Raw genomic sequence first — 21199 nt, 5'->3', positions numbered from 1 at the left:
CAAAACTAAGTGCAGGTGAGAAATACGGGGTGTGCTCCAGAAAGCTGGATAAGAAACAATGTAAAAGTGGGCGTGATTCCTTTTGAAGAATTGAAAAAGCGAGATTTTAAATTCAGCAAATAGAACTATGTGGCAATTGAATGCGGGATTCATGAACCGCGGGCATGGCACAATAAGAGCCTTGTGGACAGGGCTCATGAGTTAATGACCACTACGAGGAGCCGCGATGACGGCATCCATCTCCGTTGACGTCACTGGCGCTTTATTATTCTCATTCACTCTTACGGCCAGAAAACTAACGAGCACACCCCATATTTCTCATACCTCTAAATAAATCTCTTTGCTAGAAATACTTCCAATTATTAAATTCACAGTCTTCACTTTTGCAAAAATATGCCATTCTTACTGATTTTGGTATTCAATATCCTATCTTACTCTATACAGGGTGATCCAAAAGTCCCTTCCACCCCCTCTAACTTTTTACCTAATTGAGGTAAAGATTTGAAACTTAGGGGATATTCCTAGGTCAAAGGGAGCTACTTTTTGGCCCCCCTAAAATTTTCAGGGGGGCCCCCTTGGGGGGGCAACGGCCACACTTTAAATTTTCAAATGGGAAGACCCCCTTTGTGATAGCTCGTTCGAAAGAGCATAAAAAAAGAAAACTTTTCGCGCAAACCCGAAGTCAATATCTCAAACTGTTTCAAAATGGCGGCCGGTTAAAGTTCAAAATGGCCGAAAATTCACACCGGTTATTTGTTGATGGGTTTGCGGGAAAATCGGCATGTAGGGGTATTTTGACACGAGAAAAACGAATTTGACGTTAGATTTTCAAAAAAAACCGAAATTTCCAAAATGGCCGCCGGTTAAAGTTCAAAATGACCAAAAATTGATTTTTTTATAAATCTAAGTTCAAATTTGTTTATCTTATGCCAATATACTCTCAAATTCCAAGTTTTAGGCAAATCCATCAGGAAAAAACCAAGGTGAAAATTTTCGGCCATTTTAAACTTTAACCGGCGGCCAATTTGGAAATTTTGGTTTTTTTGAAAATCTAACGTCAAATTCGTTTTTCTCGTGTCAAATACCCCTACATACGATTTTCGCGCAAATCCATCAACAAATAACCGGTGTGAATTTTCGGCCATTTTGAACTTTAACCGGCCGCCATTTTGAAACAGTTTGAGATATTGACTTCGGGTTTGCGCGAAAAGTTTTCTTTTTAGCGGCTCTGGTGCTTGCACTAGAGCTGCTATTCCGGACGGTCCCAGCCGGGGAGTATCAACGGACCATGTTACATTGGAGAGACCGCGTGTCGGTTGATGGGAATCGGCGCCATTTTCTGCAGTTTAGGGGGGACTGATTTTATTTAATTGATATCTTTTTCCTGTGAGCGAATGCTATGTTGTGTAGTGTATTTTTGGAATCATTGTGATACTGTCATAATTCAAAACAGGTCTGTGCTTTAATCTCGCACTGGAAAAAATGTACTTTACGTTTAAAATTTGAAAATTCAAATCTATAAGTTTTCGCGCTTTTTTCGAAGAATGCCGTGGTTGGAGCTTCCTAATCATACTACTCGACATCAGCTGATAGCAAACAAAGGTTACCAAGGAAACCGTAAACGCGTAACAACTACCTACCGTCGCCAGAGCCGCTTTCCGACGCGAATGCGTTGGAGCTTCCTGCTTGTTTTATGCTCTTTCGAACGAGCTATCACAAAGGGGGTCTTCTCATTTGAAAATTTAAAGTTGGGGGCCGTTGCCCCCCAAGGGGGCCCCCCTGAAAATTTTAGGGGGGCCAAAGAGTAGCTCCCTTTGACCTAGGAATATCCCTAGTTTCAAATCTTTACTCAATTAGGTAAAAAGTTAGAGGGGTGGAAGGGACTTTGGATCACCCTGTATAATATAGTAAGCTCAGGTAACCCTAACGCCAAAAATCTAGCTTACCGCGAAAATCCTAACGCTTGGCGTGTCCACTACCCCTTCCAAAGCCTACCTTCCTTCTATTCCATCACCTCTACCTGCGCATTTTTCGCCCACTTGATCTGCCATCCCTTCTCCTACTCCACCCCCACATTCCCTTCCAGTTTTTGGCGATTTCCATTCCGCCTTTATGCCACTCTTTTCCGATCATTGCAGGTCATTTTCCTCTGTGCTCTCAATTAGTTTCCTCTTTAATTTCTACTTTCGTTCACTTATTCAGCAATTTTTCCAATGATTCGTAACGCACTCTTTACAATTTTTTTTTTATTTTCGTTGTAAAGTTTTATTATTACTAACCCTCTCGATAATTCTGAGCTCATATTACCATTTTTTTTTTTTTTTTTGAATATTTCTCCTTTTACCGTAGGAATTACCGAAAATGAATGAATCGCGTCGCCCAAAAATCATTAATAGGGTCGGCGATAATTTTTTTTTTTTTTTTTTTTTTTTTTTTTTTTTAGATCTTTGTCTTATTTGGACCGCGTTCAACAGAAAGGAGCCAAGCCACATCAGCCATAGCCAAATTAAATTCGGCGATTTATTTTTTGTACGTGAAAACGGTTGTACGGATTTTTGTTAAAATTTCAGTGAATTTTCCGCGTAGTACGAAGCAAATTCCTTAAAATTTTCTTAGGAATCCGCACAAACGTTCTCTCGTAAAAAAATTAAATTGCCCAGTTAAATTTGGCGATTGCTGATGTGGCTTGGTTCCTCTCTGTTAAACGCAGTCCATTTCATACCGAATAAACTTACAAGAGGTTCGCGGTGGGTTGGGCCGCGTAGCGGTCAGGGGGCGTACCCCCAGTAGATATAATAAAGTCGTCGTATTTTTGAAAAAGAATACATTTTTCTCATGGGGTAGACGTTGGTAAATAAACGGATACGCGAGTGCGCAAGTTCGGCGATAGATGTGAGGTTGATGACCCAGCAAATGGTTCCGCATGAGAGGCCACTCCCCTTTACCTAGCTGCCTGCCCACGGGAGGGGGGGGGGCGGGGGGCGTCCCTCCCTCCGAGTGGAAAGTGGGAGCATTCGCCCGAGCGCCGCCGTGCTTCCAGGAGTCACTGCATTCCCTGCTCTCCCGTCAGTCCATCACCCTCCCGCTTTTCCTTTTCCTAAAATCGTGTCACTCATGGGATCATCGTCCATCGTTCCGCCGCCGCCGGGCGGCACACAGTAGGTCATGGATGGATCTCAAAGATTCATTGCACATGGTTGCGTCATTTCAGGGAGGGAGGGGGGGGCTTTCGCTTTTTGAGTAATAGGGACCCTTTGCACTGAAAAAAAATTCTCGGTGTATTTACTAAGAAAAAGGTAAAATTACCAAGAATTCAGGGTTCTATTTGATCCCAGTTTTTTCTTGGTAAAATTACCATTTATGGAATTGGTAATTTTACCGAGAATCTCAGTAAAATTAATGAACTTTCTCGGTAATTTTACTGGACCTTGGTAAAAACGCCAACATTTTTTATCGACTGTAGTAAAATTACCGAGATAAAATGGCAAAGTTACCGGGAATTGATTACCAATAAAAGTGGTATGCTTACCTGAAAAAAGCAGTAAAAATACAGGTTTTTAGGTAAGCATATACCAGTCTGTCTCGGTAAAATTACCAATAATTGGTAAAAAAAAGTGAGATGGTAAAGGTACCAACGGACCTTGGTAAAAACGCCGAGAATTTTTTTTCAGTGTGGTGCTCAATCGCCGTGATTTGAGTGGAGACAGAAACACTACATGGACGGCATTTAATGAAATCAACCTGACTACATTTTGTGTTGCAAAATCGACTAACATGCCTTAAGGTGATTCGATGGACGCCATTTTTTGTGTCAGAGCAACACGCGATGTATAGCATCGATTCGTTCCACAATTTCAGCTACTTGTCATTTTTTTCGAATTTTCAGATCGCACTTCTGTTGTCATGAGACTGGAGAATTCATGTACCAAATTTGACATACAAATTCAACGTAATAAAGGCGTGGTTTTTTTAGAGGAAAAATATCGCATTCGAGTGCAGTTTCGATATCAGTATGGAATGCGATATTTTTTCTCTAAAAAAAAACCACGCCTTTATTACGTTGAATTTCTTTGCTAAATTAGGTACATAAACTCTTCAGTCATGACAACAGGAAAGCGATTCGAAAAAAAATGACAAGTAGCTGAAAATTATGGAACTAATCGATGCGATCTATCGCATGTCGTTCTGACACAAAAAATGGCGTCCGTCGAATCACCTCTTCGTCACGGTTCCATGGCGTGTTTAAACTGGCGTGCGATATCGCATTGATTATGACGAAAATCTTGGCAGATTTTGAATTTTTAGCAAAAAAAGGACGGTAACCCCCGCGCATGAGCCTAAAGAATCATCCTAAACAAAAAAATTAGCCAAATTCAGAGAAATGAAAGCAGAGTCCTGTTTGGGAAAACATCTCGCATCGGATACAGCTGTCGATTTCTGTATCGAATGCGCGGCTTTCATTTCTCTGAATTTTGCTAATTTTTTGGTTTAGGACGATTCTTTAGGCTCATGCATAGGGGCTGTCGTCCTTTTTTGGCCATAAAAATTCGAAATCTGCCAAGATTTTTGACATAATTGATGCGATACATCGCACGCCAGTTCGACCACGCTAGAAACCGTGACAAATCACCTTAATTTTTAAGAATATACTGAGGAATATTATCCTTTTGGATGAGGATTCCCTTCAGCTCACAAAATTTGCACAGGCAAAATTTCAAGGCATAATGTTGCTTAGTTCTCCTCGTGAAAGTGTACAATAGCAAATAAATTTGACACCGTAAAATGCACTAGGTACGGCTGAATCTGGTCAAAGTCATGCTGGTTTTCCAGTATCGGCCGTGAGCCAATTACCAATAAGAGGGAAACGGAAAACTTTTCTTGGGTACCACACCGAGAAAATTATTTGTGTCCTCGTGTTACTTTTGGTTAATAAAGGACGTGACACACAAATCAACCCCTTATTTGTGTTGATTATGGTACAGTTTGCGGTGGATTTAGATTTAACTCAGAAAACAATGAAGAGACTCGGAAACCCCCAGAGTCAACCGGAGGCTCGGGTTATTTTGTGTTTTGTTCCCGTATCGACCAAACTTTTGTGTTGAGTTATCTCTTTGTGTAGGGTCTCCCGAACTTTTTCAAGAGCAAAAGAAGAGCTGGCTCCATCGGGAAAAAGTTTGAGACACAGATAAGTCAATCCGGTTTCACAACTCCACCCAAAGATTCCGTAAAATGGGTCAGTAACGCTGGTCTCAGAATGGTGTTTCGATGCTTGATTCTTGTAGATCAGCTGAAAATGAGAAGATCTGTCCAAACAGCAACTCTTCACATTCAGTTTTAACCGAGATAGCGCGCTTTGAAAAATTTGGTTTATGACGTCATCCACCGCGGCAATAACACTCTACCTTGCTTTCAACCGGTTTCACGTTGACGTTGAGTAGCCAAAACAGATGTTTTTTTTTTATTTTTTATTTATTATATTTTTTTATTATAAAAAAATACAGATAATAAGTTTACATATAATTAAAATATGATAGGAAAATGAACAAAATAGATGTGGTCTCACTAATTGATTGAAGCAAGGCAGAAGAAACCGTGGGAGGGTGTCACTACCGCGGTGGATGACTTTATAAACCGATGTTTTCAAAGTACAAAATCTCGGCTAATATGCAACGTAGAAAGTTGCTGTTCTTACAGATCTTAATATTTCTAGTATGTCCACAAGAATCAAGCATCAAAACACGATTCTGTAACCAGCGCAACTGATCCATTCACTGAGGCACTTTTCGGCTTACGCCATTACCAGAGCATTATGAAAAATCTTGAACACTAACATATTCTAAACGGTCAAACTTCTCGTCATGGTCCAGCAAACAGCGTCGTTCATTGACCTAGTTTTAGCTGATAATATGTTAAATCGGATTTGCCGAACTAAAATGTTAAAAAAATCAAACTAAATATACATGGGAACTGGGTCAAATATTTTCTGAACCACAGAGTTCTTGCAAAATCGAAATCAAATCGTATTTTTGTTTGTATGTATACTCTCTATAAACATGTAGTTTATTTATGCGAAATTTTTTTACCAACTAATTCGTTTATTTTTATTTTTGTAGACTCTCCGAGTAATGAAAAATGACCTGGAAGAATTTTATGTCTGTCATTAATATTTTGCGCTGCTATAGAGTTTGGGCGTATGATCAAGTATGAAGGTACGTGAGAGCAATTACGTCATTTTGTGAATTACTCGCAACCCGTAACGGTGACTTCAACGCTGGAACAAGAAAGTAGCGATGCCCATTGAACACAAAATATTGGCGCACAACGCTCGTAGTCCTCAGAAATTTCTTATCTAGCGAGAACGCATCTAGAGCAAAAGCAGCATGCTCCAAGACGCGAAGGTTGATCGAAAAGCACAATTTACCGAATTTCGCACTAAAAGATAATGAACAGCTGGAGCGCGTCTTTAGAGGATGTTTGGTTTTTGGAAATCTTTATTCCCCATTCTGAACGCACCATGGTTGCCAGATTTTGTGAAATAATATGTATATCGACGGTGTAAGTTGGCAATCACATAACTCGGTTTGCGACGTCGCAGACTTCTTGTCATATACTTTATTTTTAAACGGAAAAGTTCTCAACGGCAATTCTTTAAAATTGCCGTGATTTTTTTTCTCTGTGCGAAGAAAATTATGCATAAACTTCAAGGAATGATGTCAATTTTTTCTCCTTTAAACAAATAACATAAAGGCGAAGATTTTCAGACACCGCAAACGAGCTATGTAGGATTGCCGACTTACACCGTCGATATATTACATTGCGTAATAATCTAAAAAGTGCTGAGTTTTCAGCACAATCTGGCAAAAATGAAACGCACTGATTCGAAACTTTTTAGGGGATCAAAAAATTAACAAAGATAAAATTAAGGACCATCATTTATATTTTTCAGTAGATATTGTGTCAACTTCTTTTAATTTTAATTATAAGTGAGTCGGCCTCTTCCCGTTGGTCTACTGACATCTTAGGAAATAATATATTGGCTTTAATTTGTAAATTGAACCGATAAATTAGAATACAACGATCGCGAGGTACTTGAAGTATGTTGATAGTCTTGCTGTTCGACAGCAGGTAATAAATCGCAGAGCTACTTAGGCTCAAAAGAGGGCATTCATCACGTTGAGAAAACAAACGCAACTTTTTGGCAGCGCGGATTACGTTGAGGATAAAAAATTGCGTGAAAACACGGAAATTCGATAGTACTTCAATTCAGAAATGGACTGAGCGCGTTTTCTTACGTGTTCAATTGACTTGATACAGCGACTGCGACGAGCTAGACTGCCGTGTTAAGGAAAAACGCCGTATGAGCCTTTAGACGTTGCTAAATTTAACTTTAAAAAATTACTAACATCCAGGAAAGTTTGTAAACATTTTTTACCATGTTTCAAAGAACTTTGTTCGTAGCATGATCTAAAGTGCCTGAAAATGGCAAGGAAAAATATTCAAAGCTTTCCTCAAAAATATATATTTTATCGCTTGAAATGTGACAACATTCAAATGTTCATACGGCGTTTTTCCTCAGCTCGACAGTAAAGGATCGCGGAGTCGCAAGTCACTTCCAAGAAAGCAGGGCAAAGTGCTCGTCTCAAGCGGACATCTTCAAGGCGAGAGGATGCATCTTAATCAGCTCTGCTGCACTCCTCGGTTGCGTCCTTTTCTTTTGAAGGCGTTTTTCTTTCGCCAAAACGTCTCGATCATTTAGCTAGTGTAATTCATTTTCGTCCCACAGGACCTCGGCGAATTAGTCCTTGCCACAGAACCTGAACGGTGTGCCGGTTGCGATTATGCATTATATCTCATAGCACGGCGGATTTTTTTCTGCCCTATGCAGTTAGAGTGAATGCACCGTCACAATTATTTACGTGGATAAACACATGCGTGTTTCTAAGAAAGTCGAGTGGTTAAATTCTGGCTTTTAATTAGCCTTGAAAACGGCAAAATCACATGATCGAAGAATAAAAACGTATAAACTACTCTCTTTTATGTTAAAGTTTATATATTTTACATTTTTTTTATAGCCGTGTCGTCGCAGCCACGATCTTACGCTATGTATTTTATGAACGACACCTGTCCTTGTGAAGAATATTTTCTTATTTTTTTCAGCGTTAACCGCAATTTTCACACTAAAAGCGTTCTGGAGACATCGATTTTGAAAGTTTTGCATACATAAAAATTTCACACCTTTGTCCTTTTCCCCTCAATGTCCTAGAGGGCGAAAATGTCGCTCCGAAATTGAGAACGCTCACAATGGGCCTGTTGCAAACTTTGGCTAAAGCAAAAATAAGAGTTGTTTCTATCAGTGACTGTCTCAAAAATCACGGTGAGCGCATCCACAAAGTTTGGAGTGCACTCCTAACTTCACAATCTGCGTGAGAAATGTGCATTTTTTGGAGCTTCCCGCTTCAAAACGATACGACGGTACAGGTGAACATTTCGTTAGAGGTGTCGTTCCAGCCAACCCCATGTGCACTAAGATAATACACAATATTCAACATGGCCGACACCAATTCTCCAAAACACGTGTGCCTGGACGAAATTCTAACCATTTGTTAACAACGTAAATTTCTCACGCAGATTGTAAAGTTAAAAGTGCATTTCAAACTTTGCCAATGTGCTCATCGTGATTTTTGAGACATTTACTGATAGGAACAACTCTTATTTTTGCTCTAGCAAAAGTTTGCAACAGGCCCACTAGTACAAAACCTGAGCAAAGTTTAATTCAAAACTATGAGAGGGTCATTACTGTTAATTTTAGAACAACCTCTTTGCATGCCTATTCTTTTTATAATAAACTGTAGGAAGCTACGTCTCCTGAGCACTCCGCAGTCCGACCCCTCGAGGCGCTTCGCGCCTCTTAAATGCGGGTTATCGATAGCCTCAATATTCTTAGATATTTTCATAATTTTTGTGATAAATCAATATTAATACTTGGATATAATATAAAATAGAGAAATTAAAAAAAGAAGAAAAAACAAAAGCAATTTAAAAAATGAACCAAAAACAATTGAAATAAAATGTTAAAATTAAGCATATTAAATGATTGTATTATGAATCTAGAGTGCCAGAGGCCAGAAGGACGAGGGGTGGGGGGTGGGCTGGGGGAGCGGAAGGGGAAGCAGATTGCTTAGGCGTTATGCGTTACTCGTATCTCATGATTTCGACGTATTTCTGCCAAACGTAACTACGTGTATTATGACGTGAGCCCTGTTACGCATGAGTTCTTATGGGTCTCAGGGCTCATGTCTTAATGCACATAGTTCCGTTCGGCAGAAATGCGTCCATTTTATATTAAAAGATTAGATTAAGAGCGATATTAAGAGGTATTTTTTAGAGGAAGATTAAGATTTAAGTGTCTAACAGAAATGAAATGAAACTGTTTCAGAAACGACAACACCGAGATTGATAGATGCCTAGTGACACAATTGGACTGCTTTTTGCAATAAGGGACTAATATTTCAGAATTAATTTAGAAACGACGTATGTGTCATTTGTTTTTCCCCTGCGGAAAGGTTCTTTACAGAATTGCGGGTGAGCCAGAAATTGAAGCGCTTGGTGCTGAAAGGGCATTTCTTGGTTTTGTTGTCTCAGAATCTTTGTTAACGTTTCATCCATTATGATTAAAGCAAATGTATAGAATTCGTTGAAACTTTCTCTGAATAATCTTTACGATTTTACGATGCTGAAAACGAAAAATTTCAGAAAATTCACCCTATAGTTTCCTCTCTAAAATATAAATTAGCAAAGAAGATTCTGAAACGCCCCGACCAAGAAATGCCCTTTCTGCACTCAACGCCTCAATTGGACACCTTTCTGCCAAACGGAACTATGTGCAGTAAGACACGAGCCCTAAGACCCATAGAATTGTGTGCATAACAGGGCTCACGTCATACTGCATATAGTTCCGTTTGGTAGAAATACGTCCAATTGTAATTCCCTATTGCAAAATGTGGTCCAATTACGAAACACAAACTCGCGGTTGGCCAAAGCCAGTTGGCGATATTATCAGAGAGAGCTCTGTAAACGCACGAGTACTGAAAATGATTATGAATATGTTACCGTTAGTCGGAGCTTATTCACAGCGAATAGTTAATGGCGCGCCGTAATTATGAGCGAGGAAATTCAAGGAGTCACTGTAGCGTGTAGAGAATAGGGGGCACGAAAAATCCTAGTCCTCCCACCGATTCCAGCGTTCACAGCTCCCTTGCAGCCTCGACGTGCTATAGTTGCTAGGTTACAGAAGTGAATTACAACCAGAGAAAAATAGAGACCCTTCATCGGTATCTTGGCAATGGCGGGGGACTCCAACATTCAACTGTTGACCTACTTACTAGAGGGATGACCAACTAGTTCAACGTGTTAAGCATTTCGTTTTGCCAACAGACAGAAGTTAGGCAAATTGTTTGGCTCATGACGCGGCACTCGAAGTTCATCATTGACCTCGTGGGTAGGTCAACAGCCGGAAAATAGGAATAGCTATTATTCTATGTCAGTATCCTTCGAGGACCCTTGCGGCTGAGGAGGGTCTGTCATCTGAGCCACAACGAGGATGCCCCCCGGCCACTACGTTGCTCAACTCCCAGACCCAGAGAGGGCACTTTGCGCCCCCTGGGGCCAGCTTCACGAGCTCTCGTGAGTTAATCTAAATAAAGCAAGCTCGTCCAGGGACTATCTCCAATCGATGGTGGTAAATTCGTGAAAATCGACCCGGTATATCTTAAGGAGGAACTGTGACAAAAAATAAATCTGTATTCGTTTAAATAGAGAAAATTCACAAATTTATCACGATATATGCAAGAATCTGGGTCATATATCCAAAATTTTGATAAAATGGGCTCATCCAGGGGCCATCACCCGTCGAGAGCCGCATATTTCATGGTAATCAGCATCAGATCATGAAAATTCTATCGGGCTGAGTTTCAGAATTTTTACGACAATGGGTCAGTTGCGCTGGTCACAGAATGATGCTTGATTCTTGTAAATTAGCTAAAAATAATGATCTGCCCAAACAACAATTTATTATTTTCTACGTTTAATATCAACCGAGATATCGCCCTTTGAAAAGTCGGGTTCTTGCCGTCATCCACCGCGGTAGTGACACCCTTGGTTTCTTCCACCGTGCTTTCATCGTCATCCGAGTTTCACGTTTGAGTAACCGCTGCAAATGTCCGCCACACTGCCTAATGAAACTAAGGTGGAAGAAAACAAGGGTGCCACTCGCCACCACCGCGGTGGATGACGTCAAAAACCCGACTTTTCAAAGGGCGATATCTCGGTTAATATTGAACGTAGAGAGTTACCTACTGTTTGGGCAGATCTTATTAGTTTTAACTTATCTAGAGGAATCAAGCATCAAAACACGATTTTGTGACCAGCGCAACTGACCTATTGATAAACTAGGGGAGCGAGAAAGTAAAAAGTCCCTAGATGATAGCTCGCTTCATTTTGATTGACTCGCCTGGCTCGCAAAGGCGACTCATAGGACGCGAAGCTCTCACTGACGGTTTGGCCGCGGAGCAGCCAGGGGGCGTGGTTCCCATGTTTATCCTTATTCGTGCAATTTCAAAATTTTCGAGGATTGTCTCCACTTCATCGTCTGTGTATTCCCATGCATGGTCCATTTTGTAACATTCTCATTTTGCATGCATTTTCTTATTACATTGCTATGAGCTCTCTGACCCTCTAAATAGTAGAAAAACAAGGGGGGGGGGGAACGGGAAACAAGGCTAAAACACACAAATATACAGAAGCCGAGACGTTTCGACTCAAAACTGAGTCATTTTCAGTCGGAAATATTACAATAAAAATTTAAAAAAAACTATCATCATTTTTTATTAAAATTTTTATTGTAATATTTCCGACTTAAAATGACTCAGTTTTGAGTCGAAACGTCTCGGTTTCTTTTTATTTGTGTATTTTAGCCTTGTTTCCCGTCCCCCCCCCCTTTCTTTTCTACTGCCACCAAGGTCTCGGGCTGCTCTATACAAATTTGTATCTACGACCCTCTAAATTTTCAATTTTTGTTACAATTCGCCCAATGGCGTGATCGATGACGTCCCCCTGGCTTTACCAATGACGTTTTCTGATCGGCCACTTCATTGACCAATTAGAACGAAGATAACAACGCGATCACACAAAAATTGGCTTATTTTTTTCAAGCATACACCGCAATCACACGCTGAATGTAGGAGCTGAATGTGGGCAGTTGAATGTGGAAGTCATCGGCCCGATGCCTGAATTTTGCGCGTGACGCGCAAAATTCAGCAACGATTCTCAGCAACCATCGGACCAATTTTGAATCTGTCCGAACTATTCGAGTAGATTTGATACACATCTGGATGAAAATAACTCGAATTTGCTAAATTTCAGCCGTTGGGCGATGACTGTTGACTTCCACATTCAGCTGCTAAATTCAGCGTCTGATTGCGGCAATACCATAAGACTAGTCGGCAACTGAGCATGCTCAGGCACGGATGGAGTGGGATGGAAGAGGATCGCAAAAGGTTGCCAAATTGCAATTATTCTCAGATTTGTTCACCGTTGCCCGACGAGTTTCCACGGGTTTCGGCGCGGAATCTCGCAATGGCGGGACTAGAGAGCGGGCTGAAACAAAACCGAGCGCGGACGGTAGGAGAGTGGCAGCGGGAAACAATCGGCAGAAACAATCGGATTGATCGAATTCATCCACTAAACGGATTAGTACATCAATAGGATAACGGTGTCAAGGCTTAGCGACTTTTCACACTTTTCTTCTCGTTTTTCCATTGCCCACTCTCGAGGCTCGACGCGTACCGCGGGAAAATGGCCCCATTCCGATAGGTCCACCATCTCGTCGGTCCAAGAGGGCCTTAGTCTGGTTTTCAACTTAATACGTCGTTTCCCGGACGAAGCAACGTAACTCCGTTGCAAGGTTGCAAAATTGACACAAACAATTCAATTTTTGTAGAAAATTTGTCTGATTTTTGCTCGACATTTGAAGGAAAATCAAAGAAATTTTCAATCGGATATACCCTAAATGGAGATGTTGCATGTGTGAGGGATTTGCGATTTGACCATTGATTCTTATGTAAAAGTTCGCGAGAAACACGATGGTGCCACTGGTTTTCTCTGAAATCATCTCCCAAGCTCAAAGAAAGCTCTCAAAGTGAGGCCAAAATGGAGGGGATATCCCACCCTACCCTGAGAGTCCACCTCTACATCAAAACAAACTCTCCATGCAAAGATAGGGAGCAAATACATTAGCAGGGTTGCCGTGTTTTCAGTTTTTGAGTCCTCAAATAAAGTGGCAACCCTGCTAATGTATTTGCTCCCTATCTTTGCATGGATAATTTGTTTTGATGTAAAAGTGGACTCTCAGGGTAGGGTGGGATATCCCCTCCATTTTGGCCTCACTTTGAGAGCTTTCTTTGAGCTTGGGAGATGATTTCAGAGAAAACCAGTGGCACCATCGTGTTTCTCGCGAACTTTTACATAAGAATCAATGGTCAAATCGCAAATCCCTCACACATGCAACATCTCCATTCTCCCGGTTACAGTGCTATTTTTACGGGAAAATTTGACAACATTGAAATCGAGTTACGTTCATTCGTGAGAAAAGTGACGAATAGTCAGATCATAAGAATTAGGTATATCGGATTTTTTTTGTTTTTTTTTGCTCATTTAATTTGCCTCAGGCATGCTCATAGTGGGGAATAGAGCTCCTGAATGTGTAGGGGATTTGCGATTTAGGTACATAATTTTTCTTGCAAAAAATCACACTAAAATCACGATAGTATAATTGGTTCTCTCTGAAACGAACTCCAAGGCTCAAAGAAAGTTCTAAAAGTTGAGACTGTAATGGAGGGGATCCTGAGAGTCAACCTCTGTATCTAGTCAAACTCTCCATGCAAAGATAGGGAGCAAATAGGTACATTAGCAGGGTTGCCGTGTTCTCGGTTCTGAAGTCCCAAACAAAGAGGCAACCCTGGAAGTGTATTTGCTCCCTTTCTTTAAATGGAAAGTTTGACGTGTGTAGAGGTGGATTCACAGGATAGACTGGGATATTTCCTCCATCGCGGCTTCAACTTTGAGAGCTTTTTTTGAGTTTTGGCGTTTGTTTAAGAGAAAATCAGTGGCACCATGGTGTCTCTAGCGAAATTTTATGTAGGTATCAGTGTTTAAATTGTAAATTCCTGACACATGCAAGAGCTCCATTGTATGAAAATGGGTCTTAAGGTTTCGATACAAGATCAAATTCGGAACCAATTCCGATCAAAGTAGACCATTTGATAACTGATGGTCACCGTGCAACAAACAACAAAATATCATGTGGTCTTCTTTGATCAAAATTGGACGGTCACCTTCTTTGATCTATGTGGAGACCACCATTCATCATTTCTTGCTGCATGGAACATTTCTGACAATTTTTCATTTGAAAATAAAGCAAAGTAACAAGTTTAGAACTGAGGACTGCCGACGCGACGCGACGCGACGCGACGCTTGGATAATGGATAATTGCTTTGGAAATTCAATCGTGTATGTATCGAGACCTCGTTCTCCTGTTGCACGCATGAGTGTGAATACACTTGTGAATAGACCGGGTAAATAGACTGACTTATTACTACAGATGAAATGGCACGAACTTAACGATAGTAACATTAAAAAGTCCGAAATCCACTCCTTAAGACGCAATCAACGTAGTTTAGAACATGCTTCTTCGAATTTCCCGCGTCTGAGGGCAGTTTCCGGTCACCGTATCTGGACACAAAACAACGGCAATTTTCGGCAACTTCCAGTACTATGTGATTCACGAAAACTGACAATTCTGAACATAATATTTCTCAACATAAACTGTAGATCAATGAATTGGAGAAATGGTGTGCATAGTCATAGTCATGGACCACTATTCTGCCGTGCTAAGCAAGAACGCCGTAAATCCATCAAGATTTTCCCGCGTTTTTTGGAACGCAACACTTTATGAAATAAAAACTGTTTTACCCATGCACCTCAAATTTTCAGGCCTAGCTCTTGATAGTATTCGCAAAAGAATTCCGTAAAAAAGTGTCTCAAGGTACATGAGTTTTTCTGCTATGATACATCGTTTCCAAAATATTTAAAATGGCGTTTACGGCGTTTTTCCGTTGCACGGCAGTATTAACGATAACGTTTCTCCAGTGAGCAAAACGAACAGCCTGAAATTACTGTTTGCTTGTTGCCGTGTCTAGAAAACTGCACCTAGATGCGGGAAAGGAGGGGTTGCGATTTGGGCCGAAATCAGTCCCTCCGCAGAGAATCGGCAAACTTGTCGATATATTTAGCAGTCAACGATGCAAATTTTACAGAACTAGTCGGATTTTGCCGATACTCACATTTTCCGGCCCCGAAATATGGGCCTTAACACGGTCTCGAAGCCCAAATAGGTGGAAAATTCGCGTTTTTCGCGGTTCTACCGCAGATTTTGACCTGGGCCCAAAGGTGACGGGTTATGAGCCTCGGTTATGTTGTGAGGGACCAGGGACATCCAGAGACGTAGCATAGGAGAATATGGTCTCCCGTCGCACAGTGGATCGAATCAATAGGAGAGGTCGGACAAGATTTTTTTGACTAAAACTGCAAATTTAGATGTTTATTTCGTGATATTTTAAAGTTTAAGAGGTGCTTTCTGAAGTAAATTTTAAGAGATTAAGATCCCTACGTTTTGTAATAATGAAGTTACGAGTTTTTAAAGTTTCCAAACTTTGTCCGACTTTTCCAAAATCGAATTTTTGAACTTCGAACTTTGACTTTCGAAAAATCGTGTTCCAAACTACGCACGGAAATTGCGTTATAAAGAGAGGATTTCAGACTTTCTAATGTGACTATCGTGATTTTTATGCCATCTAGTCTAAGTGAAAATGTTACATCAGGTTCCACCTTCCCTGCACCAATCGGTTCATATCGCGATCATTTTGTGCTTCCATTCGGCATTGATCGCGATAAGTTGCGATTCGATCGGAGAGTGTATCGCGATTTTATCGACGTCCGTTTATTGCAATATTATAGGATAAAGAATTGCAATAAATTGCGATTTCATTGCATAAACTTGCAATAAAATCGCGATTTTATCGACGGTGATTTATTGCAATTTTAGTACATCAAAATCGTGATAAATCGAGATCAAATTTCGATATTATCTAACACGATTTTATAGATTTAAAATTGCGATAAGATCGAGGATAATCGCTCAAATGTTGATGATCATAGCAATTTTATCGCCAAAACATCGCAAAAATCTTAACTTAATTTCAAAATAACGCAATTTTTCTGTTAAAGAATACTACTTTAGTATAGCTGGAGGTTTCTACTGTTTTTTTTTGCTCCACTTCACACTTTTTCCTATTTGATTATGTTCAGCAGCTCTTCGATGTCGTCAGCAGCGTCTCACACGGACAAAACAGGGTTGCGCCGGAGACACAAGATGGCCGGTCAATTCTGCCGTGCTAAGAAAAAACGTCGTACGAACATTCGAGAGTTGCCAAATTTCCCTCGATAAAATATGTATTTTTGACGACATTCATGCACATTTTTCCTTGCAATTTTCAGATATTTTAGATTAAATTGCGTACACAATTGTCTGAAAATTTGGAAACAAATATTCAAAAATTTCCCAGTAATTTCGGTTTTTATCGAAGGCGACTTGGCAACGCCTGAAGACTCATACGGCGTTTTTCCTTTGCACGGCAGAATTATTGGCGCGACCTCACTTTTTTGCGTCCCATATCTACCATAAATAGGGCCGCAACATACCCACTCCGCTTTGCGTGTCAGCCTTGAGTCATGACAACTGAGGACCACAAAAAGATTGGGTAACGCCAATTTACTAACCTATCCGTCTCGTGTTTCCAACGCAAACTTGTTTTTTCCGTGCAGATCCAAATTACGCTCCAGATTGAATTGGGGGAAAAATGTGCAAATAGATATCTACGGTGTTAGTCGGCAATCACATAACTCGTTTGCGGTGTCTGAAAATCTCCGCCTCTATGGGTGATTTCACGATAACAGGAATAGTTAAAATGTGAAATACCTGAGAAATAAAAGTGCACCAATTTTAACAGGATTTCATTACCTCATTCTAAAGGTATTAAACTTCCTTTTTCCAGCTTTGGCACGCTCTATTTTGATTCAGTGCAAAGTTAAAGTGATTGATAAACAAGCCATTGAATCAGGTATCAGCGCTTTCCGCGGGACTGCTGGAGGTCCACGCAAACATGGCGGCCCTGCCAAATTGTGTCGGTTACGTAACAGACACAGCGTAACCGACACTCAAAAATGTGAGATTAAAGATGATACAAAAGATGAAACTTGGCAATTCTTGAGTTATGAGGTGGAATTAATGCTGCCTTAAAAGTTTTCTAAACTTTGGAGACTTCGTTTTAGTTTAATACTATTAAATTGAGGTTTTTGCGTAGTGAGGAATTAGTGCTACACACGTAAAAATCACTGGTTTTCATAATAATTTAAGTTTTCATTGTAAAAAAAACTGACTTATCAGTAATGGTTTTGTCAAGAAGACTTCAGCGAACAATTTGATGGCAGTTTTGAAACTCCTGACTCCATCTGGCGAGATAAACACTGCACTTAATACAACTGCAAAAATTTGTTGCCAAATGTGGCGACACCTCTTTCTTATGACTTTTCTCGCTCAATAATAAACATTTCAGTTCAAACTGGCAATTTTCTTGAACACTAGAGTCTCTTTTCAGCAAATATTGCCAAAGAGTTCATGATCAGTACTGATATGTTACCGCAAATTGCTCTTTTGCTTCAAAATCGGGGTTGGCGACGCGTAACCGACCGGACATTTTCGGCCTTTAAAGTCTCATATTATTAAATATAATAATAATTCATCATATTTTTTAGCATGGATAGGTTCAGGGACATCATTCCTATTGATTAATTAATTTGGTTTTCAATCGTTTTGCCCTATGTCGTTCATAACCCACGGCGACACGACTATTCCTATTATCGTGAAATCACCCCTATGTTATTTTTTTAAAAGAGAACAAATTGGCATCATTCATTGAAGTTTTTGCAGAATTTTCTCAGCACAGAGAATAAAAATCACGGCAGTTTTAAAGAATTGCCGTTGAGTATTTTTTCGCTCAAAAAATAAAGTATGACAGAAAGTCTGCGACGTCGAAACCGAGTTATGTGATTGCCGATTTACACCGTCGATATGTAACTGTCAGTCGAGAAGCAGGCGAAATAGGTTTACTAGATTTCAAGCTGTGTAATCGTCAGATACACGCTGTCTAATCTTATTTCATTGATTGAAAATATTCGTCACGCCATAGGCAACATGAGTGCGGGCAAAAATTACACACCCTTGAAACAAGGAGGCAATGGATTTTTTCGGATTTTTTTAGACGATGAAAACCAACGAAAAACGGGTTCAAAGTTGGATATTTTGAGCTTTTTCAAAACGCGTATCGCTAACAAAACCAAAATTACGAAAAATAGCAGTTGTTCATAACCACGTGTTCATGACCACATTAATAACACTCCGATTCTAAATTGTAACCTTTTCACACATTCATTTTTGTGACTTCCGAGATTTAGAGTGGGTCGATTAAAACAGCTTTCACGATGTATCTCTATTTCTCAATTTGGGCGCTTATAAGTTTTTTTTGTCATCATTTTTTAAACTATTCTGAACCAACCGATTGCTGAGTATATTTGAAGAAATTTTCCCCACTGAAAGACCGAAATATTAAACTGTTACATCATGACACTAAAACACACACTTGGTTGAGGGGGGGGGGGGGGGGTTGAGCCGTCGTTACGGTGATTTACAAGGGGGAGGGGGTCAAATCCAGAGTTACGGATCAAATTCGAGCCGGAGAAAAAATTGAAAAAAACATTCAAAAATTGAAAATTCCGCACTTCCCAAATGAATCCTTTTGGCGCGTGACGCGTGACCCAGCCGACGCAACACGTGTCGCACTTACTCACCCCTCACCCCCTCTTCCCGTTTTATTGCAGTAAAATATGTCCCGAAAAACCCGAATATTTTTCAAGATGTTTTCTAAGCGTTTTCTTGCTGTTTAGTAAATGAGGGGGGGAGGGGGTTGCTGGGCTGCGTTACGGCTACATTTCAAGGGGGGAGGGGGGTCAAACATCGGGGAAAATGCGTTACGTAATACTGGAAAGGTCCTTTAGTGCGGATTACACTTTGAATTACGGAACGATTAGGATAACAGCAAAATAACGATGAAGATGACACAGCGTTTGTTGTCGGGAGGTGAAGAAACCATGCACTGAGAGGGTGCGCCTTCGAAGCGGAAACTATGCAACCGGCATGACAAAGCGCAGGCCTCCGAGGAACGGAAGCTGAGCGAGCCGCGACCCTCGGCCCGCGAGTGAAAGAGGCTGAAGATAGGCGTGCGGATCTGAGAAATATACTCACCGTTGGTCAACATCTTGAGGACGGTCAGGACTGTAATTGCTTGGACCATGCTTGGGAAGTAGCTCTGTTTGGTCATGTTGGTCCTAGATTGGCATGATATCCTGCCACAGGCGCAGCACACGGAACTGCGAGAGCACACCGCGACTGTATCCCGTCGGACCGAAGCACGAACTGGATTCCAACTGTCCACTCCTGTCGATGTCCTTGGTTCATCTCGTTCCCGGATGTGCCCGACCATTGTTCCGGTGTTTCCGGCAAGAGACCAGGGACAGGGGTCAGTGAATGCCCACTCGGCCAACGCAACCCCCCCCCCCCCCCGAGCCAAAGGTGACGAGGCGCCCCGCGGTGTATGAATTTTCCCGCATTAATTAGCCCCCTGATTAATGATTTCATTTCATCATAATCCTCTCCGCTTCCCCTGTGCCCACCGTTCGTTGTCCCCTCGCTCTACCCTCAGCGGTCTGGTACCATGGACCAGCGGCGCTCGGAGCGACTAGACCGAACCTGGGGGTTCTAGTGGTTCTAGCTTCACCGCAATGTAATCAGTCGTGCGTCGTTTGGATTGCATTTTGCAAAAAGGAACCACTAGCATTGCAACGATGCTAAGATTGTGCAACTTCATCTTTTGCAATAAAATTGCGGAAATCGTGAAAAAACTATGAAATTCAGATGGTAATTTTTGTCTTAAATTTACAGTTTTTAGCGAGTAAAATAGAAACTATGAATGGATAATCGGGTTTTTCCTCCGAGATAAAAGAAGTTGCACAATCTTAGCAACATTCCAATGCTAGCGGTTCCTTTTTGCAAAATGCAATCCATTTGGACCGCGTTTAGCAGAAAGTAGAGTACCTTTATCGAAAGAGTATGGACAACTCGAAAATTTGGAGGCTACGTTTGATCAGGTCATGTAGCTCTTGGGGCCAAAAAAGCAGCCAACCTATGAACTCGAATTATCCGGTGGTGCTAATTTTCATAATTCTTACTACCCGTCATTTCATAACTGATCAAAAATTATAAAATCACGTATAAAACTTCGATTTCTCATAAATTTTCTCAGTTTCGAGGTCTTAATCCTTAAAGACGCTTGTTTACAATGCTCTGTCGGCCCTACTGATTAATCTTTCAAATGCATAGGTTGGCAGCGGCTTTTTATCTAGTGATTTTCCTTTTACACGTTGTCGCCCTTTTGGGGCCCTATGAGCTACATAGATCGAGTTGTCCACTCTCTCCCTATAAAGATACCTACTCTAGTAGAAAGGAACCGAGACACATCAACTTTTGCCAAATTAAATCGGGCTATTTAATTTACTTCATGAAAACGGTTGTGCGGATTTTTGTGCGAATTTCAGTGACTTTTTTGCATAGATTGAAGCAAATTCCTTAAAATTTTCAAAGGGATTGCACAAACTTTTTCTTGTAAAAAATTAATTCGCGGAGTTGAATGGACCACTAGACAAGGTACGAATTTTAGCATTCTAATACATGTTTCTTAACCAAAATTTCACGTAAAATGCGATGCGCCCAGCAAAAATTGCCGAAATTAACTCCTTACGAAGATATTTTTTGATTCTTAATGCGTGAATTCAAACCACCCGCTCATGAAAACTCAATGCTCTACGTGATTCACATCGCGCGCTAAACGTTATCATGAACGTCTCAGCGATATAAAAATTTGGCGACCTCAGTCTTGACGCTTTGGCTCAGCTTATTGCAGCAAATTGCTTA

At 40.8% G+C, this 21199-nt stretch overlaps 1 protein-coding gene across 1 annotated transcript in view; it reads right to left on the bottom strand.

Annotated features, from left to right (window-relative positions):
- nompA (no mechanoreceptor potential A) overlaps positions 1 to 19622 on the bottom strand; it is a 69787-nt gene extending 50165 nt beyond the window's left edge. Inside the window, 1 exon segment of the mRNA XM_072306308.1 lies at positions 19475 to 19622. Within this exon segment, the coding sequence (XP_072162409.1) occupies positions 19475 to 19550 (76 nt within the window). The 5' untranslated portion in view covers positions 19551 to 19622.
- Between the last annotated feature and the right edge of the window lie 1577 nt (positions 19623 to 21199).

Source organism: Bemisia tabaci, chromosome 1 (genome assembly GCF_918797505.1).
Source record: "Bemisia tabaci chromosome 1, PGI_BMITA_v3".
Classification (NCBI taxonomy): domain Eukaryota; kingdom Metazoa; phylum Arthropoda; class Insecta; order Hemiptera; family Aleyrodidae; genus Bemisia; species Bemisia tabaci.
The sequence above is the reverse complement of the archived record's forward strand: the minus strand, read 5'-3'. Positions and strand labels throughout refer to the sequence as shown.